The sequence below is a fragment of the Pezoporus flaviventris genome, unplaced genomic scaffold (assembly GCF_033815535.1).
Source record: "Pezoporus flaviventris isolate CSIRO_AGI_PZ_B2104156 unplaced genomic scaffold, CSIRO_AGI_Pfla_v1 ptg000029l, whole genome shotgun sequence".
In the NCBI taxonomy this organism is placed as follows: Eukaryota; Metazoa; Chordata; class Aves; order Psittaciformes; family Psittacidae; genus Pezoporus; species Pezoporus flaviventris.
The window spans coordinates 19284696-19311920 of record NW_026892577.1 but is presented as its reverse complement, the minus strand read 5'-3'; the positions used below and the strand labels follow the sequence as shown (position 1 = coordinate 19311920).

Here is a 27225-nt window from a genome sequence, read left to right as displayed (position 1 = left end):
TCCACTCCGCTCCTGGGTTCGGGGCTCTGGTCCCCCTGGGATGTAGCTGTGATTGCTGGTCGTGGGGGCCAAGGGGTGCAGGAATTGCTGCCCTAGGAGCTGGGGAGCTCTCAGCTCTGGGAAACCTGGTCTGTATCAGTCCTTCTGCAGCATCCTGAGTCCTGCCCCATCTGGCTCCTCTGCCACCATGCATGCAACTTCCAGAAACATGGGGAGATGAGTTTGCACTAAGGCTGCAGTGGCTGGATGGAGCCCTGGAGCCCAGCTGTCTCTGTCCCCTGTCTCCAGAGCCCCCGGGCACACAGCTCCAGTACCAGCCTGTCTCTGCTGGCCTGGGAAGTGGCAGGGGCAATGGGTTCAGGGCTGCCCACCCTTTCCCAGCAAGCCATCACTGGTGGCCGCTGAGGAAGAGCAGCAGGACCTGGCCTCTGGCTCCAAGACCCCCTGTGCCTATGCATGCTGCCGACAGCATCTGTCCCCTGCAGCAGGGCAGGGACAAGGGCCCCTTTCCTATTCCTCAGCTGGCCTGGGCAGCCTCTCGGCAGTGACCCAGGCTGCAGTGGGTGCATTCTCAGCACCCTGCAGCTGGCGCCAGCGCATTCCTCCATGGAGAAGGCAGTATGCCTGCAGGGATTTGAGGGCAGCAGCAGTTTTGGGTGCAGGGAGGTGAGGCTGTGCTTGAACATGGTATCACCCCTGCCCAAGCTGGGCAACAACACCATCATTTCAAAGCAGTCCGTGCTGCAAACCCCCTCACCTGGAACATCCAGTCTGTGCCCATCCCTGCATTGCCCCTGGGTGCTGCATGTGCTGGCACTGCCTGCTTCAGCATCACCCCGCTGTCCCCACTGGGCTAGGCCAGCTGTGACCTCCTGCCTTATGGGGAGCAGAGGGCATCCTCCCACCCCACCTTGCTGCTGGCATCTGCACTCCTGTGTGGGTGGGAAAGAGGCATCCTGCTGCCAGCAGAGCCCCAGCCCTGCACACGGGGACTTTGCAAACACTTGTACCGCCTCTGCCCCGTGTGGGGACAGAGCCTGCTACCCAGCACACCTGTGATCAGCCCCCACGCTGGCTGCTGGGGCTGCAGCAGGGGGGTCTCAGCTGCCTCCTGCCCTGCACACAAGCATGCTGTGTGGGGCTCACCCCTGCCCACTCTCCTTGTAGATGAGCTGACCTGCAGCGCCCGGCTGACGGTACAGCCCTCTGTGCAGCCACTCTTCACCCGCAAGCTGGAGGATGTAGACGTGGTAGAAGGGCGGACAGCACGGTTTGACTGCATGATCAGTGGGACTCCCACCCCGACAGTCACCTGGACTCATTTTGGTAACTGCCAAGTCCAGAGAGCTTGGCTAGTGCCCTGCAGCGAGACCTCTCTGCTCTCCTTGGGGACTGCACCCAAGGGCTGGGGCTGGGAGAGCTGCTGGTGCTGATGCTGATGCTGGTGTGTGTCTCCATGCAGGCCAGCCAGTGCAGGAAGGGGAGAATGTGCGGATTCAGCGGGATGGAGGGCTGCATTCGCTGGTCATCGTGCATGTGGGCAGTGAGGATGAAGGGCAGTATGTGGTAACTGCCACGAATGCCCATGGCCATGTGGAGTGTTCTGCTGAGCTCTACGTGGAGGAGCCACGGCCATCTGCTGCCTCCCAGATGTAAGAGTTAGAGGTGTCTGGAATCTGGATCCCCTCTGCTTGCTCACCCCTGGGATTTGGGAAACAACTGGCATGTGCAAAGCCTGGGGTCAGGGCTGGGCTGAGGACACTGTGCTCCTGCCACTAGCGTTTGTCGGCTCTTGCAGCTCCAAGTTGGAGAAGATGCCATCAATCCCAGAGGAGCCAGAGCAGGTGGAGATGGAGACGGAGTGCTTCACCATGCCTGATTTTCTGAAGCCGCTGCACAACTTAGATGTGGTGGAGTCCAAAGAGGCTGTACTGGAGTGCCAGGTGGCTGGGCTGCCTTACCCCTCCATCACCTGGTTCCACAATGGCTCCCGCATCGACAGCACTGATGACCGCAAGATGATGCAGTGTAAGGCTCCTTACTGCGCTTCCCACCTCCTTGGGATACCTCCAACCAGAGTGGAAGAAGGGGAACACCCTGAGAGAAGGCATCACTCCCCCCAGACCTTCATGCCACGTGAGGCAGGGAGGGGAGCTCCACACTGCTTGGCTGTCAGAGTCTTACCAGCATCTCCTGTCCCCCCCAGATAAGGATATCCATCGCCTGGTGTTCACATCCGTCAGCCACGCGCATGCAGGTGTCTATAAAAGCGTCATTGCCAACAAAGTGGGGAAGGCCACATGCTACGCGCACCTCTATGTCACCGGTGAGCAGCAGCGGCACCACCAGAGATGTGCGGCCACCCACTGCCACCCTGCCAGGCTGTGCCCCAGGGCTGGGGTCAGTGGCCCTGTAGCGAGGTCTTAGGGTGGTAGGATCACAGGACCTTGCAGGGTCAGGATCCATCCCTGGTCCCATGTGGGACTTGCTGGCATCACTGGCCCCACAGGGGCTGCAAGGCTGAGCCCCTCCTGGGGAACCAGTGCAGATTGCTGGCCCCATCCGTCCCCTCCAGCCCTCTCCCTGAGGAGCTGTGGCAGTGGCCATACTCATATCCCTGCCTGTCCCCCGCCACAGATGTGGTGCCAACCCCTCCGGATGGTCCCCCCAATGTGGCCTTGGTGACCGGCAGAGCCATCACGCTGACCTGGAACAAGCCCAAGTGGCTGGACACTGCCATAGGTAAGGGGGCTGGGAACAGGCAAGGGGTGGGCAGTGCCATGGTGGGCTGCATGGGCCAGCCCAATGCTGGGGCCTCTGCAATGACCCTCTTCCCCTGCAGACCCCAAGTCAGTGACCTACACAGTGCAAATGCAAGTGCTGGGCACGACACAGTGGCTGGTGCTGGTGGCCAGTGTGCAAGGCACCACCTACACGGTGCATGGGCTGACCAAGGGTGCCCAGTACCTCTTCCGTGTCATCACTGCCACCCCCAAGACCAACAGCAAGCCGTCCCCACCTGTAGGGCCTGTGCAGCTCCTGGACCGGGGTGAGAGGGGCAGGGGGGGAGGGAATGGGTGGCTGGGGTGGAGGGTTCTCTGTCCACAGTGGGGTGGTGAGCTTGCCCTGGGCTGGGTGATGTGGGGTCCAGAGGAGGTGGTGATGATGTGTGTGGCAGGTCCCTACCTGGAGGAAGCCCCCGTCATCCTGGACAAGCCAGATGTGGTGTACGTGGTGGAGGGCCAGACAGCCTCCATCACCATCACCATCAACCACGTGGAGGCCACTGTCACCTGGAAGAGGTAGGACATGGCACTGCACATGTTGTCTGCCCCATGCCCAGCATCACCCCATGGAATGCACAGAGGGGTTCCTGCATCAGCTTCCTGTGCAGCCTGTGATGGGTGGGGGTCATTCCCTGGGGCTGGGCTGGACCTGCACCCAAGGGTGATGTCCAGAGCTAAGCAGAACTGCATGGGGGGGAGGATGGGGTGTCGGGGGGGTGCTGTCTGTGTGGTGCTAAGGGTCAAGAGCCATTCAAGGGGCAGAGTCAGCAATGGGAGCTAAGCTGTTCATGGGGCTGCAGGGTGGGAGCAGGGGCTGTCTGTGGATCAGAAGGTGGCCATGGGGCTGTGGGGTGTGATCTATGGATGGGGCAGGGGGTCTGGGACTGCCTGTGGGGCTGTAATGGGGCAGCTGCTGTGCCCGCAGGGGTGGGCAGGTGCTGGGGGAGCTGGAGGGCATGTGCGAGGTGACGATGCCAGACGACGACCAGCACTGCCTGCGGCTGCTGTGTGTGGGCCAAGGGGCTGCAGGGCCACTGACCTGCGAGGTGAGCAACCGCCATGGCACTGCCCGCTGCACCCTACGCCTCTGCCTCGCAGGTAGGTGCCCTGCACCACGGGCGGCATTGCCTTTTGGTGCTCCACAAGGTCGAGGGTGATGCTGCCCTATGGTGCCCCATGCCCATGTGCCATGTTCATAGCATGGTGCTGCTCCTCAGTGCTCCATATTCGTATGCCGTGGAGTATGCTGCTCTGTAGGGTCGCAATGGGGCTGAAAACCCATGAACCATGCATGCATTCATACTGCTGGCTGGTATCCTGTACCCATATCTGACTTGGGTAGAAGTGTCCCATGTGACCCATGACTGTATGCATGAGGTGGCACTTCTGCAGGGTGTCCCATACCTGTGTATAATGGGGTAGCAATGCCACCTGGTGCCCTACAGCCAAGAGCCTAAGGGGATACCTCCACAGTGCCCCACAGAGGTGTCATGGGTGGCACTGCCCCACCTGTACCCCACACCCATATATAATGAGAGATGCAGTACCACAAGTGTCCCCTGCCAATGTGCCATGAGTGGCACTACCCCATGGTGCCTCACACCAATGGGGGAGCTGCTCCATGGTGCTGCAGGCGCATGCCATTGCTGGCCTGCCCCATAGTGTTCCACTCCCATGTGCTTTGGGGTGGCATTGCCCCACAGAGTTCCATGCCACTATAGGCTGCTACTTCCTTACAGTGCCCCTTGCAGTGCCTTATGCCCCCTGCCAGCGGCAGGGGGGTGGCACTGCACTGTGGTGCCACATGCCCCATCTTTTGGCAGAGGCACCCCGCTTTGAGTCCATCATGGAGGACATCGATGCCCAGGAAGGGGAGACACCGCGCTTTGCCGTGGTGGTGGAGGGGAAACCACTGCCAGACATCATGTGGTACAAGGTGGGCTGGAACTCCCCCCATGCCCTTCCTGACCTACAGACCACCCAGACTGACACCCTCCGCTGCCTCACCTTGGGCTACTGTGTCGGGGTTTGGGGTTGTGTTCATCCCACGTGACGCAGGATGCGGCCCATGTCCCATCCATGGGGAAAGGGTGGTGGGGAAGCGACAGGACCCTCCTGATGCCCCTGCCACTCCCAGGATGGGGAGCTGCTGGAGGAGAGCAGCCACCTGAGCTTCGTGTACGAGGACAACGAGTGCTCCCTGGTGGTGCTGGGCGCTGCCGAGCCTGACAGCGGCGTCTACACCTGCACAGCCAAGAACCTGGCTGGGGAGGTGTCTTGCAAGGCGGAGCTGGTGGTGCGGGCAGGTACGGCTGGCCGGCCCCCACCCAGGGTTGGAAAGCCTGGCTGCCCGGCTTGCTCCCCACCAGCGCCTTTCTTTCCTGCAGCCCAGCCCGCTGCAGATGCCAGCATGGAGGACGAGGCGCTGCACAAGGCCCGACGCCTGACTGACTACTATGATGTGCATGAGGAGATCGGGAGGTACAGGGCCGCTGGCACAGTGGGCACAGGGCAGTGCAGGGACCGGGGTGCTGGAGCCAAGCTGGCCCTGGGGTCTGAGCTCCATGGTACATCAAATCCTGCTATACTGGGGCAGCTCTTCATGTCAATGGGTGCTCTGGTACCAGCTACCGGTGGGAAGTCAGTGTGGCTGGAGCAAAACCAGGCCTGGATAGTCCTGGAGAGCTGCTGGAGCTGTAGGCAGCTCCCTTCAGAGCAGGCACCTGCAGAAAGGGAAAGAGGGGTCTTCTGCTTATCTGCCCTTGCCCCCATCACTGCATTTTAGGGGGGCCTTCTCCTACCTGCGAAGGGTGACAGAGAAGAGCAGCCATCTGGACTTTGCCGCCAAGTTTGTCCCTGGGAGGACCAAGGCCAAGCAGTCAGCACGGCGGGAGCTGCACATCCTCTCACAGCTGGATCACGAGCGCATCGTCTTCTTTCATGATGCCTTCGAGAAGAAGAGCGCTGTCATCATGGTCATGGAGCTGTATCCTCTGGGTGCTGCTCTGGGAACATGTGGCACAGGGGATGAGGGGAGGCTTTTGGTGGAAGCTGGTGGGCAAAGCCAGTGCAGAGGAGCTGGGTGCTGGGAGGGTGCAGGGCACAGCAGGGCAATGAGTTTCTGTGCTCCTTGACTGAGGGCCAGTTGTGCTGAGGAGGAGCTGCTGGACAGGATGGTGAGGAAGCCCTCAGTGTGTGAGTCTGAGGTGGGTGAACCCTCTGGGGCCAAAGTGATAGGACAAGGAGGGAGCCTGGGGATACTGGGGCTTGTCCCAACCGAGGGACATGGAATGCTCATTATATCAGGCTGCAAAGGGGGCTGCACAAGGCCAGTGTGGGGCTGACCCACGCTCAGAGGGTGGACACCCTCTCCATTCCTTCTCTTGCAGGTCCGGTCCTACATGCGGCAGATCCTGGAGGGGCTCTGCTACCTGCACCAGCACATGGTCCTGCACCTGGACATCAAAGTGAGTGCAGGGCTCTCCAGCCCCCTCCAGCCCTGTGCCCTCAGGGACTGGCTCCTGCTGCGCTGCAAGGGGCTCAGGCCTGCTGATGGAGAATATCCCTTCCCTGGGGGGACCCCCTGCCTCCTGCCAAGGTCCTCTCTGCCCTGCACTGTCCTATAGCCAGAAAACCTCCTGATGGCGGATTCGAGCAGCGAGCAGGTCCGGATCTGTGACTTTGGCAATGCGCAGGAGCTAACACCCAAGGAGCCACAGTACTGCAAATACGGCACCCCCGAGTTCGTGGGCCCTGAGATCGTCAACCAGAGCCCTGTCTCCAGTGTCACTGATGTCTGGTAAGGGTGGCACCAGGGTGGACAACAGGCTCCCCACTGCGCTGAAACCAAATGCCCCGGAGGGTTTGTGCTGTGCTGTAACCATGCTCTTCTCTCCGCAGGCCCGTGGGGGTCATCGCCTACCTCTGGTAAGTGCCTGGTGGGCCACCATGGGAGAGATACCTTTCCACCCCCTTGCTGGTTGCACTGCTGGGGCTGCAGCCATGCACACTGCTCCTTGCAGACTCTGCCTCCTATCCCTTGCTCCTGCCTCTGCCCTCCGCATGGCACCAGGGCTGGGGTTCACGTTCCATCCTCAGTCCTCCATACTTGCCATGCTGTTCCCTGTGTCCTCATGGCCTAAAGACAGTGTCCTCTCCTTGGCAGCCTAACGGGGATCTCCCCCTTCGTGGGGGAGAATGATAAGACAACACTGATGAACATCCGCAACTACAACGTGGCCTTTGAGGAGAGGATGTTTCAGGGGCTCACCCGGGAAGCAAAGGGATTTGTCATCAAAGTGCTGGTCAATGACAGGCTGTGAGTAATGCAGGGTCCCAGGGCCTGGCCCCTCTAGGACCCCTGTGCATCAGGGGACCTGAGGGCAGGCTGGCTGCACAGCCCTTGATGGCATGCAGCCTGGGCAGCCAGACCCTGCTGCTCTTCCCCTGGCTGGCCAAAGCCCTCCATCAAGGTGAGTCCTCACCCAGTGGTGTCGGTCCACAGGAGGCCCAATGCGGAGCAGACCCTGGAGCATCCCTGGTTCAAGGTGAGCCTGGGCAGGCAGGGACCCAGCGAGGTTCCCCAGGGCCTGCTGCAGGCTCTGTGGGACACCGCTGTCCCTTCGCCCCACAGACGCTGGCCAAGGGGAAGGTCATCAGCACCGATCACCTGAAGCTCTTCCTCTCACGCAGGAAATGGCAGGTGAAGGAGGAGCAAGGGAGGGAGGGGTCAGGCAGGGCTGTGTGCTGGGCAGGAAGGGGTGATGTGCACTGGGTAAGATGATGCCATGCCACCTGCCTGGGCCTGATCCAGCTCTCTCCACTGAAGCGCTCGCAGATCAGCTACAAGTGCAACATGGTGCTGCGGCCTATCCCGGAGCTGCTGGAGGACACGTCCAACCACCTCTCCATCGCTGTGCCCCGGCACCTCAAAGAGTCACCAGCACTGTCATCCTCCTCAGACTCGGATGACCTGGATGAGCTGCCCTTCATCCCCATGCCACACCAGGTGGAGTTCTCTGGCTCCCGCATGTCGCTCAATGAGATCCCCACGGACGATGAGGCCATCGGGACATCTGAGGGGACATGGCAGGAGGGGGTCGTGCCGGGGGACATCTCTGCAATGGAGTGGCAGAGCCAGGGCACGGGGAAGCCTGCAGTGGGCCTGGGGAAGCGACCAAGGGGCACTGTGCCACGGCGGCCAAGCGCAGAAGCGGAGGCACCTGGCTCCTCTGACGAAGAAGCCCCCGAAGCCCAGAAGCGGCCAGAGTACCCCCGCAAAGCCATGAGGAAGGGCTCCAGCCTGGAGTCCCCGGGGAGCACCCGGCGGGGAGAGCTGAAGAGGGGCGGCTCGGCTGACAGCGCCCTGCTGCCGGGGACCACGGAGAGGGCCGAGGCAGGCCGGGAGCCGCGCCGGCCCCTGGCCAAGGCGGCCTCCATGGAGCTGCCGCGGCGAAAGGGGACCTTTGGGGAGGACGATCATGCCCAGCGCCTGGAGCTGATGCGCCAGCGGCTGCTGCGGAGCGGCCCCGGGGACGGCAAGGTCAGCGGCCTGCGGGGCCCCCTCCTGGAGAGCCTGGGGGTCGGCCCTGGCAAGAAGGTCCCGAGGCCGACCCGGTTGGAGCCGCCGGCACCAGCGGTGCCACGGCTGGTGCGGGCAGCGTCCAGCGAGGCCACCTCGCCGCGCCTCCTCCTCACTGAGCGCCGGCTGCAGAAGAGCAGCTCCTTCAGCCACGGGGATGCCGAGCCTGTCGTCCGGCACCGCCGCTCCGGCGCACCCCTGGAGATCCCGGTGGCACACCTGGAGGCCCAGCGGCTCAAGGAGTCCCCCTCGCTCTCAGCTCTCTCTGATGCCCGGCCCTCAGTGCCACTGGATGCCCCTGGCCCACCAACACCTGCTGCAGTAGAGGTGGCCGTCCCCCAGGCCCCCACTGCCAAGGCTGCCTTGGGGAGGAGGCAGATCCCTGAGGAGCGCAGCCAGCCCGGGACCAGTGCCACTGCCACCACCACAGGGAAGAAGCCTATGGCTAGGGGTCAAGAGCAGAAGACACCCACCAAGGGTGCTGGAGCCAGCGGGGAGGGAGCTGCCAGGACAGGAACACCCTCTCCATCACTGCCCGCGGCCCCAGGCACCCAAGGCCCCCAAACATCTTCCTACGCCAAGGTCATGCAAGCTATGGGAGCCACACAAGGTAGGGAGCCAGCCACAGAGCAAGCCTCCCAGCCCCCTCTGGCCACCCCTACTGAACACTCCGTGCCAACACCAGCACCAGCACCAGAATCAGGGAGGGAGGTGAAGCCTTCTGGCTCCTCCAGCTCCCTGCTCATCCAGGACATCGACTCGGAGGAGGTCTTTGAGGCCAAGTTCAAGCGGGGCCGGGAGTCATCGCTCAGCAGGGGGCTGAAGCTCCTCACCCGCTCCCGGTCTGAGGACCGGCACCTGGCTGGCCCCCCAGATGATGGCATCTACCGCCCCATGCCAGCCGGCGTGCCCCTGGAGATGCGCAGGGACCGGCCCTCTGGGCTGGTGGCCAAGTCCAAGTCGGTGCAGGACCTGCACGAGGTGGAGAAGGATAGGGGCTTCATCCGGAGGATGTCTGTCCTCCTCAAGCGGACCCCACCTGCAGAGAGGAAGAAGAGCAGAGGGGAGGATGGAGGCAGCGAGACCCCATTCAGCAGGCGCCGCTTGTCCTGGAACCTGGCCTTGGGCAGCTCCAAGGAGCGGAGGGACTCAGAGAGTGTCAAGTCAGAGCCAGGGGGTGGTGGGGAGAGTGAGTCACCAGTGGTGGCCGTGCGGAGGAAGATCAGTGCCACAGTGGAGCGGGTCTCCGCGCGGCTGCGCAGTGTGTCGGATGAGCGGCAGGAGGGCGAGGGGCCCCCTGAGCTCCGCCGCACAAGCTCTGAGGGGGAAAGCCTGCGGCCGGGCCCTGCCCCAGCACCTGCACCCTCCTCTGAGTCCCTGCGCTCGGAAGGCAGCACCAGCTCTGCCAAAGGTGAGTGGCAAGGAGGATGTCGCAATGGCACCCCATAGCCCAGCCATTCCGGCCACAGCTGCCGCAGTTTGGCCACTCTCTCAGGACCCTGGGTGCTCACAGGTGGGGGTGAGAGCCAGAAGCGGTCCCGCTGGGAGCGCTGGGGCCTCTCACGGAGCAAGGAGAAGGTGTCCTCACAGCCCAGCATCCCCTCCAGCCTGCTGCGGGAGGAGGGACCTGCCGCCGGCCGGCTGCACGTGCCCAGCGACTCTGGTAGGTGCAGCCCCAGGATGGGTGGCAGGTGCGCATTGCTGCCCCGGCCTGACCCCCTTCTGCTTTCCAGATTTCCCACCCATTTTCCACATCAAGCTGAAGGACCAGGTGCTGCTGGAGGGTGAGGCGCTGACCCTCTGCTGCCTGCCAGCAGGCAGCCCTACCCCCAGGATCCTCTGGATGAAAGGTGAGGGGCTGCCTGTGCTGCCTCAGTGGGTGGGTGCCGGTCAGACACTCCAGCATCCCTCTCCTTTGCTTCTCCTCCACAGACAAGAGGTCCTTGCAGCCAGACAACATGCTGAACGTCGTCTCCTGCAAGGATGGCAGGCAGATGCTCACCATCGCCAAAGTCTCCAGGAAGGATGCAGGGCTGTATGAGTGTGCAGCTGCCAACACCCTGGGCACAGCCATCAGTTCCTGCACCCTGGCTGTGGCACGTAAGGAGGAGGGAGGGACCTCTGGAACAGAGGTACTGGCCCATGGGGAGAGGGCATATGCTGAGCGTGCACCCTGGGGGCTGGGGAATGGTCAGAGCAGGTCACGAACTCCGCTCTTCATGTCTGCAAGTGACTGGGACTGTTGAGCTGGGACAGGCTGGTTTTGCGCACCTCTGAGCTCACGTGTTGCGCTGACCTTGCACTGCAGCAGCTCTGCCCTGCCCCTGGCCGGGTACCCAGCCCACCCTGTGTATCCCCTTGCAGGGCTCCCTGGGCGGCCGGGCACCCCGGAGATCCCCCAGAAATACAAGAACACTGTGCTGGTGCTGTGGAAGCCTGCAGAGAGCAAAGCCCCCTGCACCTACACACTGGAGCGCAGGCTGGATGGTACGTGGGGCTGTCTCCCATCCCCTTGGAAGCTGCAGCTGGAAAATGGGCTCACATCAGTACACCAAGCCAGGACAAAAGTGCCCAATGTCCTTTCTGTTCCCTGGGTATTGGTGGGGCCCTGGGGCAGGAGTGGGGGGGGCAGGGGGGCTGCCCCTGGTCTATCCTCAGCTCACCGTGCCCCTGTGCCCACAGGAGAGCACGAGTGGAAGATCATCAGCACTGGCATCATCGACTGCTACTTCAATGTGACAGAGCTGCCCCCCGGGAGAACCGCCAGGTTCCGAGTGGCCTGTGTCAACAAGGCTGGGCAGGGGCCCTACAGCACCCTATCAGCGAAGGTGCACCTTGAGGCAGAAGGTGAGCAAGCCCCTTCCAGCAACTTGTGAGGCTGCCATGGGGGTGGCTGTGGGGCTGCAGCCTCTGAGGTGCTCTGGGGGTCCTTGAGTCCTGGGGGATCTTCCCCCTAGGGCTTTGGGGAACAAGGCACCACTTGCACCCCGCTCCTGGCTTATGCCCAACTGGCTCATTCCTCCCTTTGCTCCCCACAGACGCCCAAGCTGCCCCAGCTAAGGACATTGCTGTCCCCATCCCCGAGAAGGTGGCTTCCAGCAGATCGACCCAGACACCCATGGGGCAGCTGGAGCTGCCAGCTGTGCGGCCCCCTCCCACCACACCGCCCCGCAAGCACAAGGGAGCGGTGCAGAAGGCAGATGGGGCAGAGCAGGAGGGTGCCCCCCCAGTGGTCCTCCAGCCCCCTGCACCCCGTGAAGAGGGGCCACAGCCAGACCCTGAGCTCCCACCCAACATCACTGTCTGTGTGCCCCCTGAGCTGATGTTCACCCCCCCTCGGACTGTCACCTCACCCCACACAGAGACCCCCACCCAGGGCTCCCCCACACCCCCCACGGACACATCCCCAACACCCAAGGCTCCATCTCCTTCAAAGTTATCTCCCACTTCCCCGGTGTCGACCACCCCCAGCTCAGCCCCCACCGTGTCTCCCACCCCCAATGCTGTGCCCACACGGAAGATGCCCCCCTACATGGTCACCTCCTTTGTCTCCATGCCCCCCACATCACCCCCTACGCAGGAGACCACCCCCACCCCCCCATCCTCCAAGGAGCCTCCAGCCTCCAAGGAGCCTCCAGCTGAGGGTGGGGTCCCAGGGGCAAAAGACAGCACTGTGTTGCGGCAGGGTGTCCCCCAGAAGCCATACACGTTCTTGGACGAGAAGGCGAGGTGAGGAGCAGTGGGATGGGATGCTCTGCCAGGGGTGTCCCCCCCACCAGCACCTTTCACCAGGGATGCTGAGTGCCACCCTGTGCCACAGGGGCCGTTTCGGTGTGATCCGGCTGTGCAAGGAGAATGCCACGGGCAAGCTCTTCATGGCCAAGATTGTGCCCTATGAGGCAGAGCGGAAGCAGAGCGTGCTGCAGGAGTACGAGATCCTTAAGGCACTGCACCACGAGCGCATCATGGCCCTGCACGAGGCATACATCACTCCCCGCTACCTTGTGCTCATCTGTGAGAACTGTGCTGGCAAGGAGATCCTCTACAGTATCGTGGACAGGTATGGGTGGGTGCAGGGCCATGGGGGATGGGTGCCAGCACGGGGCTGATGCCACTTGCCATCCCCACCCCAGGTTTCGCTACTCAGAGGATGATGTGGTGAGCTACGTGCTACAGCTGCTGCAGGGCCTCGAGTACCTGCACAGCCGCCGCATCGTGCACCTCGACATCAAGCCAGACAACATCCTCATCTCAGGCATGAATTCGCTCAAAATCATCGATTTTGGCAGTGCCCAGACCTACAACCCCCTCGTGCTACGGCAGCTGGGGCGGCGTGTTGGCACCCTGGAGTACATGTGTGAGTGGGGCACCGGGTGTGGTGCATGGGGAGAGGGATCGGGCAGATATGGGCATGCTGGTGCCCAAGTGTGCCTGTGCACTAGGGTGCTTGGGAATGGGGAGGAGCTGAGGTATCCTTGGGGGAGCATGAGCTTGTTGCGGTGCTGGGGATGTCTGCTGAGGGTTTCTGAGGGTTGCTGGGCTTGGTGGGAGAGTTTGTGTGCTGGGGGTCAGCTGGGGAATCCTTGCAGGTGCTAGGCTCTGTCAGGGTGTTAGGGTGTGAGGGAGGGGTGCAGGGGGGTGCAGTGGTGGGGTGCTGTGGGTGCTGTGGATGCTATGGGTTCTGTGGATACTGGGGATGCTGTGGGTGCTGGAGATACTGTGAGTGCTCTGGGTGCTGAGGATACTGTGGGTTCTGGAGGTGCTGCAGGTGCTGGGGCTGGACCCCTTGGTGCATATGACAGAACTGCTCTTCTACCTGCAGCGCCAGAGGTGGTGAAGGGAGATCCAGTGGGCTCTGCAGCAGATGTCTGGGGCGTTGGTGTCCTCACCTACATCATGTAAGAGAAGGGGCTCGGGGGGGGGGGGGGGGGCGGATGAGTACCCTGAGGTGTCATCAGCCCTGCACAGGGCTCAGTGCCACAGGGAACACCTGGATGATAGTGGGCTGGGGGATGCTATAGCCCTGCAGACCTTTCCCAGCTAGACATGGGGATTGAGATGACCTGGACAGTTGTGGCTGTCCCAAACCAGGGATGGGGGGCAGGTGCCCTCCCACCACTGCCCCCATCTTGTACCATCCCCTCCATCCTGACAGGCTCAGTGGGCGGTCACCGTTCTTTGAATTGGACCCCATTGAGACAGAGAACCGCATCCTGGCGGGGCGCTTTGATGCCTTCAAGCTGTACCCCAACGTCTCACAGAGTGCTGCCCTCTTCATCCGCAAGGTCCTTGCTGTCCACCCCTGGTAAGTGCCTGGCCCAGCCAGGGAGGACTTGGGCCTCTGGATGGTGCCTGCAACTGGGCCAGGTGGGCAGCTCCCTGCTCCCAGATGGAGCATCATCAATGTCCACCTAGGGTTCATCTGTGCTTCTGGGTGAGGGCTGTGGTCTCCTGAGCCCAGGGCCCTGGGATCCACCCCTGCTCCTGGAGAGGGCTGGGACCCCCTGGGTCTTGCAGGGCAGGGTGGTGGCTGGGTTTCGGGGGTGCACTGGCAGCAGGCACCCTGCTACCCGTGACACTGAGCTGCCCCTGCCCCAGGAGCCGTCCCACGGTGAAGGACTGCTTTGTCAACACGTGGCTCCAGGATGCCTACCTGATGAAGCTGCGCCGCCAGACCCTGACCTTCACCACCAACCGTCTCAAGGAGTTCCTGGTGGAGCACCAGCGGCGCCGCAGTGAAGCTGTCACCAAGCACAAGGTCTTACTCCGCTCCTACCAGGGCGGCCAGCCACCGGGGCCACAGTAGCTAGAGCCTCGGCCACGGCCGTGAGGGGCCGAGGAGCCAGAGTAACATTCCAGGGGCCATGGGACAGGGCGGCTGAGGAGGAGCCAGGACGTGCTGGGATGAGCCCATGGACCTCACGCTGCCACCAAGGATGGTGGTGGCCAGCATAATTTTGATGGTGCCGAGTGAAAGGGGAAGTGCTGCCCCAGCCAGCCCGGCAGTGGGGTCTGGCAGAGGGCGGGCGGCGGGAAGCCTTGGTGTGAGGAACAGAGAATGTTGCAGAGGGTTGGAAGAAGGAGATGAGGACAGGAAGGGAAGGAAAGCCCCAGGCAGGAGCAGGAGAGACGCCAGCATGCCAGCCAGCCCTGGCCACACGGGTCCTGCCAGCCGTGTGCCTTAAGCCGCAGTCTGCAGCTGCCCCTGGCCACGGTGTGGGGGTCCCTGTGCTCCCCCCGGTTTGCACGCCAGTGCCCAAGGACTGAGGCTGCTCCAGTGGTTCCTGCAGCGAGGGGCCTGCTCACACCTGCTGCCCTGGATCTCACCAGCCGGCACAGCCCCACTCCTCATGGCTGGGAGCTGGGGCTGCCAGACCCCGCCTTCCACTCCTCCCAGCCCCGGTCCTGGAAGCGGGTTTGTGGCCCCAGGACCGACGCCGGTGCCTTCCCTGGGGCTGTCGGTTGCACCCTGTATTGGGGCAGGGTGTCTGGTTGGCACCCCTCTTTGCAGGGGGACACCACGTGCCATGCACACCCCCTGCGCCTTCTCAGGCCCAGGCTGCTCGTGCTCTGCGTGCCTGGTTCTGGCCCTTGCCCTATGCCCCACCACCAGCCCACCCCCCCAGGCCTCCTCACACATCTCCACCACCAACCCTCACCCCAAACCCCGGTGCCATTGCACAGCCCCGTGCCCCTTCCCCGGCTGGCAGCAGGATGCTCTGGGGTGCCCTGGGCTGGGGACAGGGCAGCGGCTGGGCACCCACCTTCCAGATGCTGCTGTAGCAATAGGGCTTTATTTATTGACTTCCGGGAGAAGGCGCCTGCCCAACCCCATCTCCATCCCCCTCGCCATCGCCATCCCCATCCCTTTCCCTATCCCTATCCCCTTCTCCGGACTTGCCGACGTCTGCGTGGTTTGGAGCAAGCGACGCGCCAGAGCAGCAATAAAGACCGTGAGCAGCCGGTCACGTCTCCGTGCCTCACTTGGGGGGGGGGGCGCGAGCAGAGCACTCTCGGGAGGACCCTATACCAAAATCCAGGGACGTACAGCCAGGAGGTCATCCAAGTGGCGCCCGGCAGAGTGGGAGGCCGCTCATGGAGTGAAAATACCGGGTGCAGGAGCGCACGGCGGCGGCACCGGGGCGGTCTCAGGCCGGGACTCAGCCGGTGCAGGCGAGCGGTACCCGGCTATAAATACACGCTGCCCATATGAGGCCGGGCGGCCGCGGTGGCTGCTCCGGTTACAGACCGGCCGGGTCCCGTATCCCGTGTCCTCCTCCACCGGTCCCCACTTCCGCCTTCGGGGGGCCCGCCCCGGTTCTCTCGCCACTGGAGCGCCCCCTGGCGGCCCGGCTCCGGCAAGCACGGCCCGCGGCGCGGTGACGTAGCGAGGGGGAGAGAGCCCGGCGCGCTGACGTCTGGGCAGCCACGTGTGCGGAAGCGGGCGGGCGTGATGCCGCTGAAGGCGGTGATCCTCATCGGGGGCCCGCAGAAAGGTGAGTGCGCGGGGCCCGCGGGGTCCCCCGCCGCCGCCGGGCTCTGCCGAACCCGCTGTGCTCCGCAGGGACCCGGTTCCGGCCGCTGTCCTTCGAGGTGCCCAAGCCGCTCTTCCCGGTGGCCGGCGTGCCCATGGTGCAGCACCAAATTGAGGCCTGCGCCAAGGTACGGCGGGGATGGGGGCTGAGGGGAATGGGGGACCGGGGGCACCCGTCCCGCCCGTTACCTCTGCCCTCCCCAGGTGCCCGGCATGAAGGAGATCCTGCTGATGGGCTTTTACCAGCCCCACGAGGCCCTCAGCCGCTTTCTGGTGTCGGCACAGCAGGAGTTCAAGATCCCCATCAGGTGGGCAGGAGCCCTTGCACCCCCGGGATACCCGTGGCAGCACACCTGCCTCCCCAGGCTGGCAAATGCCAGCCAGCACCCAGGCACTGGACAGGTGGGCCCTGTCCCCCCACAGATGGGCATAACTACCACTCTGATGTTAGCTCTGCCAAATTTTCTTGCCCTGGCTGGTTCTTGCTGCAAGGATGCCTCCCCAGCCCAGTTCCAAGCCATCTTCCCCTCCTTTGGTCTCCTTCCCCTGTGCCAGCATCCACATGAGCCCCATCACTGCATAGCAAGATTATATCCCTCCAGCCCCTGACAGCCCTTCCCTGTCCTGCTGCTGGTTTGTGCCACCAGACACCCGCTTCCATAAGCCCTTGCTTTTCCCTGCTTGGCTCGCAGGTATCTCCAGGAGTATGCGGCGCTGGGCACGGGTGGTGGCATCTATCACTTCCGAGACCAGATCCTGTCAGGTGGTGCTGAGGCCTTCTTTGTCCTCAACGCAGACGTGTGCTCAGAGTTCCCCTTGCAGGAGATGCTGGAGTTCCGGCAGCAGCATGGGGACGCGCACAGCTTTGTCATTCTGGGTACCACAGTGAGTGGCAGTGCTGGGGAGCAGTGGAGCTTTGCCATTGGCTTGTCTAGGAGCCAGCGGCTCCTGCGGTGGATGGGTGCCTGGGTGAGCTGTGGGTCTCATCTGCTCTGCATGCCTGCTGCTCCGCCACTGCTAACATGTCCTCACTCTGCAGGCCAACAGGACGCAGGCACTGAATTATGGCTGTATCGTGGCAAATGCAGACACTCAGGAGGTACTGGAGAGCCCTGGGCAGCAGGTGCTGCACTGCCTGCATAGGCATGTTCCCAGTGTGCACAGAGGAGTGACACCAGGGACGAGGGCTGCACCCTGGGACTCGCTTCTCTTCCCCCATCTGCAGGTCCAGCACTATGTGGAGAAGCCCAGCACGTTTGTCAGTGAGATCATTAACTGCGGCATCTACCTGTTCACACCTGCCGTCTTCCAGCACATTGGCGAGGTCTTCCAGAGAAACCAGCAAGACCTAGTGCTGTGAGTGCCTCTCTGTGCCCCATGTCCCTCCCACCCCACTGCTTCCCAGGGCTGCAGCAGCACACTCATCCTCCATTCTTTCTCTATCTTCTCTTCTCCTCTGCCATCACTCACTTGTTTCCTGGTCCTGCACCAGCTATCCTTACCGTGGGTAAGTCTCCCTCTGTGTCTGCACCGGCTGCTTTCAGGGCTGGATTGTCCCTGGCAGTACCACATGCTTTCCTCCCTCCTCCAGCCTGCTCTGCAAAGCTGCTTTTGCCTCTGCTCCCCTCCTGGCTAGCTTGAGACTCCCCCTTTCCCTCCCTTGCGTCCCACCCCATCCTCATTCAGCTCTGGACAAGGGGCAGAGCAAGCCTTTCACCTGGGAATGCTCTGCTCCCCCATCCAGCTCCTTGCACCAGCCAGATTGTCACCTGACTTCTCTGCCACCACCCAAGCAACAATCCAGCTGAGCAGGGCTCTGGAGCGGGGGCAGGATCCGTTGCTCAAACACCTGCCTGGGCTGGGTGGGGGCTCTTGCACCATCAACATCTGGCTCAGAGCTTATTTTAGCTGTCAGAGCCTGGTCCCTCTGCTGCTCTAGAGCTCAGTGGGGCTGGACAAGCCTAGCCTGATGGCTGGGGCTGTCCGCACCTCTGGGGAGAAGTACATGGCTAGGTAGGAGGCTAGGATCAGCGAAGCCCTTGAATTTGGGGAGGGTACCTGTTGGGGTCCCTGGCTGAGGCTATGACTGGGTGGGTGTCTAACAGGCCTCTTGCTTGCAGAGAGGAGAGCTCCAATGGCTGGCAGCGTTCAGAAGTGATCCGGCTAGAGCAGGACGTGTTCACAGCACTGGCTGGGAGGGGCAAGCTGTATGTCTACAAAACTGATGGCTTCTGGAGCCAGATCAAGTCAGCTGGGTAAGGGCTGTGGCTAGAGGTGGTGCAGCAGGAGCATCAAGTGATCTGTTTCAGGGATGGGAGAGGAGGGCGACCAGGCAGGGAACTGGGGGTGGGTGCAAGTGCTGAATTTGGACACTCCCCTGTTGTGATTAGTGCTGGAGAGGCAATAACAATCTTATGTTTTCCCTACCCCAGCTCTGCTATTTATGCCAGCCGCCTTTACCTGAACCAGTACAGCAAAAGCCACCCAGAGAGGCTGGCCCAGAACAAACCTGGAGGCCCTATCATCCGAGGTATCTGACATCCTCCGCCACCTTGGGGGCTGCCTGGGGAGGCAGTGGGACCCATGGGCAGGACCTCCCCTGATCTGAGAGGTGGGTAATCCTGCCTCCCTGATGCAGCTGCCTTGTGTTGCAGGGAACGTGTACATCCACCCAACGGCCTCCATCGACAGCACTGCAGTGGTGAGTGCAGGTCTGGGGGGCCCTGTGACAGGGCAATGCTCAGGGATGCTGAGGGCTCCATTGTCCTCAACCTCATTACCTCCCTCTGTCCTCACAGCTGGGCCCCAATGTCTCCATTGGGGAGGGGGTGACAGTGGGAGCTGGTGTGCGCGTGCGAGAATCCATAGTCCTGCATGGTGCCTCACTCCATGTAAGTAGGGATTGCCTGAGGGTGCAGGTGTCAATTCCCCTCCCCTTGCAGGGAGGCAGCAGCACCCTTCATCCTCCTCCCCTGTGACCCAGGACCACACCTGTGTCCTCAATACCATCGTGGGCTGGGACAGCACCATTGGGCGCTGGGCACGGGTTGAAGGAACGCCCAGTGACCCCAACCCAAACGATCCCTATGCCAAGATCGACAGTGAGACCCTTTTCCGGGACGGGCGCCTCACACCATCCATCACCATCCTGGGTATGTCCCACCTGCACCCAGCCCCACACAGTGAGGCTTCCCTCGGGCTAACCCCTCACGCTCTATCTGCAGGCTGCAGTGTCACCATCCCTGCTGAGGTTGTTATTCTTAACTCCATCGTCCTTCCTCACAAGGAGCTGAGCCGCAGCTACAAAAACCAGATTATCCTGTGAGTCAGCGGCTTGCTGGGGGGGGGGGGGGGGGGGGGCAGTGCCAGCCCCCCACCCCCTGTCTCCCCCACAGCAAGAGCCTGTGCTGAGGCTTCACCTCCTGGGAGGTTCCCAGCACCCCCAGCGGGGTAGGTACAGGCCAGGAGACCTACAAGTGCCTGACTCCTACTCCAGTCAGACATTAAAGCTGGTGACCATCAACCTTGCATGCTGCTTCTCTTGCAGCCCAGGGACCAGCAGGGTGAAGGCTTCAGGGACAGCACGTAGCCTACGCACCAGGCTGTGTACCTATGCAGGGAGCCCTGGGCTAAGGCTGGTGAGGAATCGCTGCCTGCAGTGTCTTGGGTCCTAACTTTGGGTGTTTCTCCACCAAAGGGTACTACCAGCACTGTCTTGACACTCCTCATCCTACATCAATTGCTCTCTGCAAGTCCCTGGAAGGACTTTGCCCATCTCTGAGGCTGGGGAGCTTTCAGTCTTCCTGTCCTGTATACGCAGCTCAGCGGGCTGGAGCCAGGTGTAAGGATCCTGATTTCAGCAATGTGATTGCAACAGCCTGAGCTGGGGTCCTGCCTACTTCTGGGAAAACAAGAGCAGCACTAGGCTTGTCCTAAGGGCACTGGCACAGGAGGAGGGCTGGGTTGGCAGGCTGCTGGCCCTGGAGGGAGCTGCAAAAGCACCCCTTCCCCAGCACCACTTCCACCCCCAAGGGCTCAGGATGAGCTGAGAGAGCTGCCAGCCCTGCCCGCTCCCATCAAACTGAGAGGTGTGCAGGTTCAGGGTGATGGTAGCAGGCACCTGCCACCTTGGTGGGCCAACAGTCTCCTCTGCTCCAGTATGGTTACAGCCTGTGGGCCTTGCTGCATGACTCCCCTTGCACCAGCCACAGGGCAGCAGAGCAATCAACTTACATATATGTGCAGAGATCTACTGTCTTGCTGTCTCAACAAACCAGCCTTTCTTGAAGGCACAGTCTGTCAATGGTAACCAGCACTGCCCTTTATACACCTCCCCATCTTTGGCTCTGGTTTTGAAGCTCTGTACTAAAGCCCTTTACTTCACGGAGTGCCCCCATCACACCTCTTGCCTTCAGCAAGGTACTGCAGTAGAGATTCTCATCCATCCCGTACCACCCCAGCTTGACAGATTTGCAGTAAATCCTTGCTCCCAGCTCTGTGCCTTCCTGTGCCAGTTCTCCTGTGGTCCTGGGCGGAGATTAGCTGTTCCCTGGCTTTAAGCACATTAAATTCGTTCAGTTTTGTCTCTGCCTTGAATGTGCTAATTTTCTTGCCCATTGGTGAACAACAGTGGGCTGTAGGAAACTGAGCCAAAGTACTTGCTTTCAGGATTGTACATGAGTTTTCCATATCCTACATCAGGCCTGGCTTTTAGAGCAAAGGTTTGCCCAAGGCAACTCTCAGCCCTGTTGTGTAATGCTCCTTTTGCCCAAGTGCCCCTTGCAGGGGCTGTCCCTTTGTGCAGTTGTCTGGGGAACAAGCCCTACCTGGGCCCTTGCTCTACTACAGCCTCATCCAGCTTCCACCTCTTGGAGGGAGAGAGCTGCATCCGAGCCCTGCCTGAGCTTTGCAGCTCCAGCGGTGGAGGGGAGGAAGGAGTTAAAGGGGCCTCAGCTGAGGTGCCAGGAAGTCTGGAAACACTTTTAAGGTTGGCCTGCCCTGAGCAGCAGCAGCTCTGATTACTTGAGGCTAAGATCTGGGGCCTCCCATATCCTGAGCTCCAGGGCAGGGAGAGGAGGCTCTGCCAGCCCTCCTCACCCAGCAAAAGCAGGGATCGGGGGGAGCACTGCTCCCCTTTGCTGTCAGTACGGCTCTCTGCTGTCCAGCCTGGCTCCATCATGCCAGTGGCCCCCAAAACCCTGGCACCAGCAGGGAGGGGTAAACAGCAACTGGAGCCAGGCTTGTTTTGTTGCAAACATTTAATACAAATCATACCCAAAATTTCCCACCACTACAGGTAGGCAGAGCCAGCCATGTTCTCCCCTTCCCACACAGGGAAGCAGGGGCTGCCTGGTCCCGCAGGCTTCACGCCTCCAGTGCCAGCTCCATGCCCCTGGGAGCCTCTGCTGCAGGAGGCTACACGGGAGAAAAGAACTTGCCCACCTTATCTGGGGCCGGCCGTTGCCTGCGTGGGGAGAAATGAGTCAGTGGTGCACAGCAAGCCCTGCACCCCTGCTCCCCAGACACCCATCCCCATAGCACTCACAAGGGCTGAGCTCCCATGCCCACACAGCTCCGCAGGCTGCTGGGGAAGCAGCCGGAGCCCGGGGGGCTCAGCTGGTCTGGCTTGGGCTCCAGGGAGGTGACGGGGTGGAAGAATGGCGCTGCAGGACAAAAGAAGGGGTGGTTATTGCACCTCAGCCCAGATGCAGGCACCCAGCACCCTTCAGCAGCAGCCACAGGGCAGGGAGGGGGCTGCATCTCACCGTATTCACCCCTTGAAGCTGATGTTGGCACCAAGTTCTCCTGCTCTGTCCCCACAAAGCCTGTCCAGAAGTCGGGTGGCAGCGAGAGGAGCCGGGCCACCACCTGGGTAGAGAGGAATGGAGGATGAGGATAGTGGCAACACCTGGGGTACACCCCACACTTCAGGGCCCCTCTCACCTTGCACTGCCGCGGTGCATCCTCCAGTATGGCAAGTGGTGTGGGGCTGGCCGAGCTGTGTCCCACCAGTGTAGGGCCAAACACCCGGGAAAGATTGAGCACATCCATCTTGCACTCGGGGCTGCGTGACACTCTGTGAGAGGGGACAGAGGTGGGACAGACAGAGCTGCCTGACCAAGGGGCCCCTCAGCCCAGCTTCCCTACTTGAGCGTGGATGCAGGGATAGATCCCATGGCAGGATGAGCCACTCACCTGAGCAGATGCAGCATGAGGAAGGCCAGGGTGTCCCTGTTGGCACGGGGCAGCTTGCTCACCACATGGCGCAGAGCTGTGCTACAGGCAGCATCATCTGGGATGTCTGTGGTAGCACCATGGCGCAGTGTTAGCAGAGGAACAGCTCTTTTCCCCCCATCTCAGGACCCCTGCTTACCTGCAGCCTGCAGGAAGTCAGGGTGGAGGCTGAAGGTGACTAGCGGCTCCTTGAGTCCCCGTAGAAAGTCCTTGAGCACCCCGCACACCACGTGGATGTCAGCCACGCTGCTGAGAGCGGGCAGCATGCCCCCAGCTCGCAGCAGCTTCTGCTTCCACTCCCGCACCAGCTGCTCTGTGCCTGGCACACGGTACAGCCCTGTCTGGGGTGCAGGGAGAGGGGCTCAGCCATGTGGGGACCACAACATCACCCCCGCCACCGTACTGGGCCCTACCTCCATCAGGCCTCGTGTCTCCACCTCGGTCACACACTGTACCACCAGCGCTGGCACCAGGGGCGGCGTGGTGGGGGCAAAATCTGCCACCACACCCTGGAGAGGACAACATTGACCTGCTCTGCATCGGCCACCCAGCAACAGCCAGGACAGGCAGAGCCCCGGTATCAACCACGTGGCAGCCCCACAGGGACAGGGCAGCCCCCAGCACTGCTGTACCCCCCTCACCTCACGGGGCCAAGCATGGTGGCGAGGCCGGGGCACACAAGGGCTGGGGCACTGCTCCTGGCACTTGGGGTGCAGCAGCAGCTGGCACTGGTGGCACTTGATGGCAGCCTTCCCAAAGCGCATGCGGGAGCCGCACACACCGCATGTCTCAGGGCGGATCACCTGGAGAGGGGGATCAGGGTCAGGGCAGATAACCCAGTACCACTCCTTCATCCCCCCAAACCAGCCCCCACTGCCTCCATCCAGCCCATGTGCAGGCAGAGGTGGGGTGGAGGAAAACTGCTCCCACTGCCTGGCTCCTTTCTCCATAGCAGCCAAGAGAAGGGAGGGAGGCTGGGACACACACCATTTTGGAAGTGAACTGGTGCTGGAGGGGTGGAAGGCCTGGTGGAGGTGAGAGGAAGGGGGCTGGTGCTGGCTGCCCTGTGGAGCTGCTCTCTGTGTGGCTCTCCTGCACTGCAGCATGGCAGCCCGGATCCTCACTGGTGCCCCACACCGTGATTGGTTCTGCAGAGAGAGAATGCAGTGGAGGAGACCCTGAAGATCAAACTGCCCCAACTACCAGCTGAGATGTGGGGAGGTGTCCCACCTCCCAAGGAATCCCTGCAGATCACAGCTGCCCTGGGACAGCTGCATTTGGCATGTCCAGAGGACCCCAGTACCCCCATGGTGGGGACAAGCATCCCCCAGCAGATCCCCTCCCTCCCTTGTGACAGCAGCACCCTGAGGCTGGTTCCATACCACCACCAAGTCCCCTCCTCAGCCCTTCCCATGACCTGCACGTATGGAGGCACGATGTCCCTGGCGAGACCGGCGGCGTGGCAGCAGAACTGCAGGTGGGAGGCTGCCAGCAGGGTGTGGGACCTCGGAAGCAGGGGGGACAATCGCCTGCAGAGATGAGGGTCAGTGAGAACATGCCCAGATGCAGCCCACAGTGCTCCAGCATCTCCCCATCAGCTCTGCTCCACCTGCTTCCCATCCCCACAGTCCAGCACAGCCAGGGATGCTGCCCCCACTGCGACCACAGTGAAGGGCACAGGCACCCAGAGGAGACAGCTGAGCACCTGCAGACCTGCAAGACTGAAGGTTGCAGCATTGCTTTCTGGCACCAGGGCAGCCCATATACCCCAGCCCTGCCCAGGTCACACTGGCATCCCTACTCACAGCATTGAGGGGTGCCACAGAAGAACGGCGCCGCTTCACCATCACCACAGGGCCAACCTGAGGGGCCAGGGACACACGCTGGGGACAGAGAAGACTGGGTGAAGGGAAGGCAGGCAATCTGCCCGCCCTCCACCCTCCCAAGCCAATTGGTCTGAGTCCCCAAAAAGGTTCTGATCTTCCCATGTTGCCCAGCATTGCCTGCCGCATACCAGGCACCATGGGGAACTAGGCCTCCTGCCTGGGACAGCACCAGCCCTGGGGCTGGGGGAAGCCAGGCCAGGGCTGCAATGCAGAGGTGTGAGCAGAGTGAGGTGCAGGATGCCTGCACATGAGAATGAATTATTGAGGAGCTCAGCTGGGCCACAGTGGAAGGTAATGGAGTTTCTATTGATTGCGGGAGGTTTGCTGAGAAACCAGCAAATGCTCCCAGCCCAGCATCAATAAATTAAACCCCCTGCCAGGCTCCTTGTAGTCTCCTGTGCTGGGATGGAGAAGTATCTGGGTGCCCTAACCCCATAGGGCCCAGGGCCAGCAACTCAGCCTGGGCCGCATTGGCAGCAGGTCCCACAGGCACAGTGCAAGAGAGCAGAGCAGACCTAGGGGATCCTCACTAATAGAGGGGCACAGTCCCTACCTCAACACCAGTCCCCAGGGCTGCCACATCCTAGCATTTCCCTCCTACCTGCCTCTCCTGGGATTTGCGCTTCAGGGTCCTCACCACTGTTGTCATATCAACATCCTGAAAGGCAGAGGGAAGGCTGGGGCTGGCAGGGCTGCACAGGGCCAGAAAACCATCCAACATCCATCTGTGGCTCCAACAGCCACCTGGGGCAGCCCACCCCTAACCACGGCAATGCAAGGGGGCTGCCCCACTACAGGAGTGGGGCAAATCACCCGCTCACTGCTGGGGAGAAGCTGAACCCCAGGACTTTCAGGGGGTCATTCCTTACCACATCATCCTCAGTACGGTCATAACTGATATCTGAGTGGGACAAGAGGGACTGGCATGATTCATCCACTGCAGATGACCTACGGAGTGAGCTGGTGATCAGCCAGGCCAGGGTAACCCTCACAGTCCCCCAGCAAGCACCTATTCATACAGCCACTCCTGGGAACCCATGGCTGATGCCCCGGCAGAACCCCAGCACCCTAGAGCCCAGCAGACGGGAAGGGGAGAGGAGTACAGCCAAGCCCAGGGATGCCCGAGAGGCTGGGGTAAAGACTACTAGCCCTGCTCACCTCCTGCCCGGTGCCAGGGGGGCCCCGAGGCGCCAGCCAGCCAGGGCACTGAGAACAGAGCACTGCTCCCCGCTCAGCACTTTGTTGCCCCCCGGCTCCCCCATCAGGAACTCGATGACCAGCTGAAGTCTGCGCTCCTGCAAGCAAAAGGGGGCGCTGATGAACAGGCTGGGGTGCCTGCAGCCAGCCCCACGGGGTACCCCTGCGCCCAATCCCCCAACCTGCTTCTCCAGCTCAGCCTCTGCCCGGAACCGCTTCTTCATCTCCACTTCCACCTGGTTGCGGGCGTGCTTGAGCTTCACCTCCAGCGCTGCCCGCTCGGCCTCCACACGAGCCAGCTGCTCGCGGGCCCGACGCCCGTCCTGCTCCAGGCGGCAGCATCTCTGGCGCGTTGCCTCGAAGTGCCGAGCAATCTCGATGTAGTCTAGGGGCAACAAAACGGGTGGCCAGCCGGGATGGGGCGCCAGCCCTCAGCTTTCCCAGCCCTCACTCGCAGCAGAGCCAGAGGTCCCGAAACGTCTAAGGCCGAGAGGCTACACGCACCCACCTTCCTCTACGCTACCGCTGAGCTCCAGCAACGGCAGCACCCTCTCCAGCCGGGCAAGGAGCCGGGCCAAGAGCCACCCGCAACGCTGCAGCAGCATCCCGCCGCCCTGGGACTGGGAGAGAGACCCGCAGCCAGGCAGAACAGCCCCCGCTTCGGGGGGAATCCTCCCAGAGCTCTGACCCCCACACTCGCCGCCGGGATCCGCTGTGTGGTCGCGGGTAAAGCGCAAGCTCCGAGAGTAAGGGGCCCTCCTGGCCTGCCTATGTGGGCCGGGGGCCGGGGGCCGGGGTGGAGCCCGTCCCTGCCCCGCCTCCATCCGCCACTGGGACCCGAACCTCCGCCCCGACGGCTCCCGGTGTAGGGGTGCTTTTGCAGGAGCCCTGGGCGCGATGTGCCCCGGGGTACGGGGTGGCAGTGCTGGCTGCAGGCAAAATGGGGGTGCTGGGTTGGGTCGCTTTTGGGGGTGGGTTGCTCTGGTACCTGGGTAGGGATACCTGAAGAGAGCACTTGAGGGATGCAAGCGCTACGGGTGAGGGGTGCTCTAGGGGTGCAGGGAGCATCGGGCGCGGGACGCGCTGGGGCGGGCAGAGGTGCGGGAGGGGGCTGGCTCCCGGCACCGCTTCACGAGAGCCGGAGGAGCCGGTGTCCTTGTCCTCTGTCCCCCGCCGCTGTGCCCCGCAGACAGAGCGGCTGCGTGTGGCGGTGGGGACCGCCAGTACTGGGGCTCCCGGCCGGACCGTGTCCTGCAGATGGAGCCACCTCCCTGCCTCAACGCCCTGGCCCTGCCCGGCACTGCCAGGGGGCTCCGCACCCCGCCATTCCCGGCCCAGGAGCTCCCAGCGCAGTCCCCAGCTCCTGCTGGCTCCGCGTTCTGGCGGGGGCTCCAGGCGGGGTTGCGGGAGCTCCCCCTCCTTGGTGCCTGCCCCGACCTGCTGCGAATACCGGGAATAGCATCGGGGCTGGCGGCAGGGCAGGGCCTGCAAGCCCCTGCACACACACGCACACGCACACACACACACACACACGCACACTTAAAAACGCTCATAGGCCCCCCTCCTGCCTTCACACCTCCCTGACTGCCTCTGACCTGGAGAAAGGATTTTGCACACCATGGGTCCCCCGCAGCACCCCGGTGCCTCTCTGGTGCACCATGGGTTCAACGGGCTCTTCTCCCCGTGCCAGTACCACACAGGGCCCAAGACAGTGGCAAGTGAGGAGAATGGGGGAGCACCCCCACATCTCAGGGATGCGTCTGAGGCACTTGGTGAGCAAATAGTCTGTGTTCATCCTGGGCTATAGGGTCCAGGCAGCATGGACCCCGCAAGGACTGAACCTCATCAGGGTCGCTGCAGGACACTGTGGGACACTGCCTTGATGGGGTGCTGCTGACCCAGGCAGTCCCAAGGCAGGGTCCCCCTTAGGGACAGTGCCTGGCAGAGAGCTGGGAACTGCTGCCAGCACCCCAGCATGACTGAGCCCCATGCTGTGCCAGGGCATGG

The 27225-nt window shown here is 62.3% G+C and overlaps 3 protein-coding genes across 8 annotated transcripts in view; 2 read left to right on the top strand and 1 right to left on the bottom strand.

Moving 5' to 3' along the window:
• The window catches only part of SPEG (striated muscle enriched protein kinase), a 38784-nt gene extending 23566 nt beyond the window's left edge, over positions 1–15218 (top strand). For all 5 annotated transcript variants that reach the window (XM_061459467.1, XM_061459466.1, XM_061459469.1 and 2 more), the window contains 31 exons: positions 1168–1326; positions 1463–1652; positions 1799–2028; positions 2207–2326; positions 2638–2742; positions 2843–3049; positions 3179–3302; positions 3712–3884; positions 4610–4722; positions 4924–5092; positions 5174–5267; positions 5572–5772; positions 5932–5992; positions 6176–6253; positions 6413–6585; positions 6687–6713; positions 6952–7104; positions 7291–7333; positions 7420–7488; positions 7615–9778; positions 9881–10030; positions 10101–10217; positions 10300–10467; positions 10732–10854; positions 11050–11214; positions 11406–12096; positions 12188–12427; positions 12501–12724; positions 13190–13265; positions 13523–13672; positions 13966–15218. In XM_061459467.1, coding sequence (XP_061315451.1) covers positions 1168–1326; positions 1463–1652; positions 1799–2028; positions 2207–2326; positions 2638–2742; positions 2843–3049; positions 3179–3302; positions 3712–3884; positions 4610–4722; positions 4924–5092; positions 5174–5267; positions 5572–5772; positions 5932–5992; positions 6176–6253; positions 6413–6585; positions 6687–6713; positions 6952–7104; positions 7291–7333; positions 7420–7488; positions 7615–9778; positions 9881–10030; positions 10101–10217; positions 10300–10467; positions 10732–10854; positions 11050–11214; positions 11406–12096; positions 12188–12427; positions 12501–12724; positions 13190–13265; positions 13523–13672; positions 13966–14173 — 6965 coding nt within the window. In that variant the 3' untranslated portion in view covers positions 14174–15218. The remainder of the gene's footprint in view (positions 1–1167; positions 1327–1462; positions 1653–1798; positions 2029–2206; positions 2327–2637; positions 2743–2842; positions 3050–3178; positions 3303–3711; positions 3885–4609; positions 4723–4923; positions 5093–5173; positions 5268–5571; positions 5773–5931; positions 5993–6175; positions 6254–6412; positions 6586–6686; positions 6714–6951; positions 7105–7290; positions 7334–7419; positions 7489–7614; positions 9779–9880; positions 10031–10100; positions 10218–10299; positions 10468–10731; positions 10855–11049; positions 11215–11405; positions 12097–12187; positions 12428–12500; positions 12725–13189; positions 13266–13522; positions 13673–13965) is intronic.
• A 589-nt stretch (positions 15219–15807) lies between these two features.
• Positions 15808–20491, top strand: GMPPA (GDP-mannose pyrophosphorylase A). Of its 2 annotated transcripts, none has more exons than XM_061459465.1 (12): positions 15808–15863; positions 15932–16029; positions 16106–16209; positions 16594–16786; positions 16941–17000; positions 17127–17257; positions 18022–18156; positions 18334–18431; positions 18556–18602; positions 18700–18792; positions 18885–19053; positions 19126–20491. In XM_061459465.1, exons 1-12 carry the CDS (start codon positions 15821–15823, stop codon positions 19224–19226), a joined length of 1272 nt encoding a protein of 423 aa, XP_061315449.1. In that variant the 5' UTR covers positions 15808–15820; the 3' UTR covers positions 19227–20491. The 2 variants fall into 2 exon arrangements, with proteins under 2 accessions (XP_061315449.1, XP_061315448.1); XM_061459464.1 differs by having other exon boundaries at positions 18007–18156.
• An 825-nt stretch (positions 20492–21316) lies between these two features.
• Positions 21317–25855, bottom strand: LOC133272406 (rac GTPase-activating protein 1-like). The gene is made up of 16 exons (XM_061459569.1): positions 25727–25855; positions 25401–25603; positions 25180–25316; positions 24891–24969; positions 24623–24679; positions 23941–24018; positions 23553–23664; positions 23123–23283; positions 22777–22938; positions 22549–22644; positions 22275–22476; positions 22097–22202; positions 21845–21977; positions 21667–21769; positions 21447–21564; positions 21317–21365 (listed from the first exon to the last, which is right to left on the bottom strand). The coding sequence occupies exons 1-16, from the start codon at positions 25821–25823 to the stop codon at positions 21317–21319; spliced, it is 1893 nt and encodes a 630-aa protein (XP_061315553.1). The 5' UTR covers positions 25824–25855.
• Between the last annotated feature and the right edge of the window lie 1370 nt (positions 25856–27225).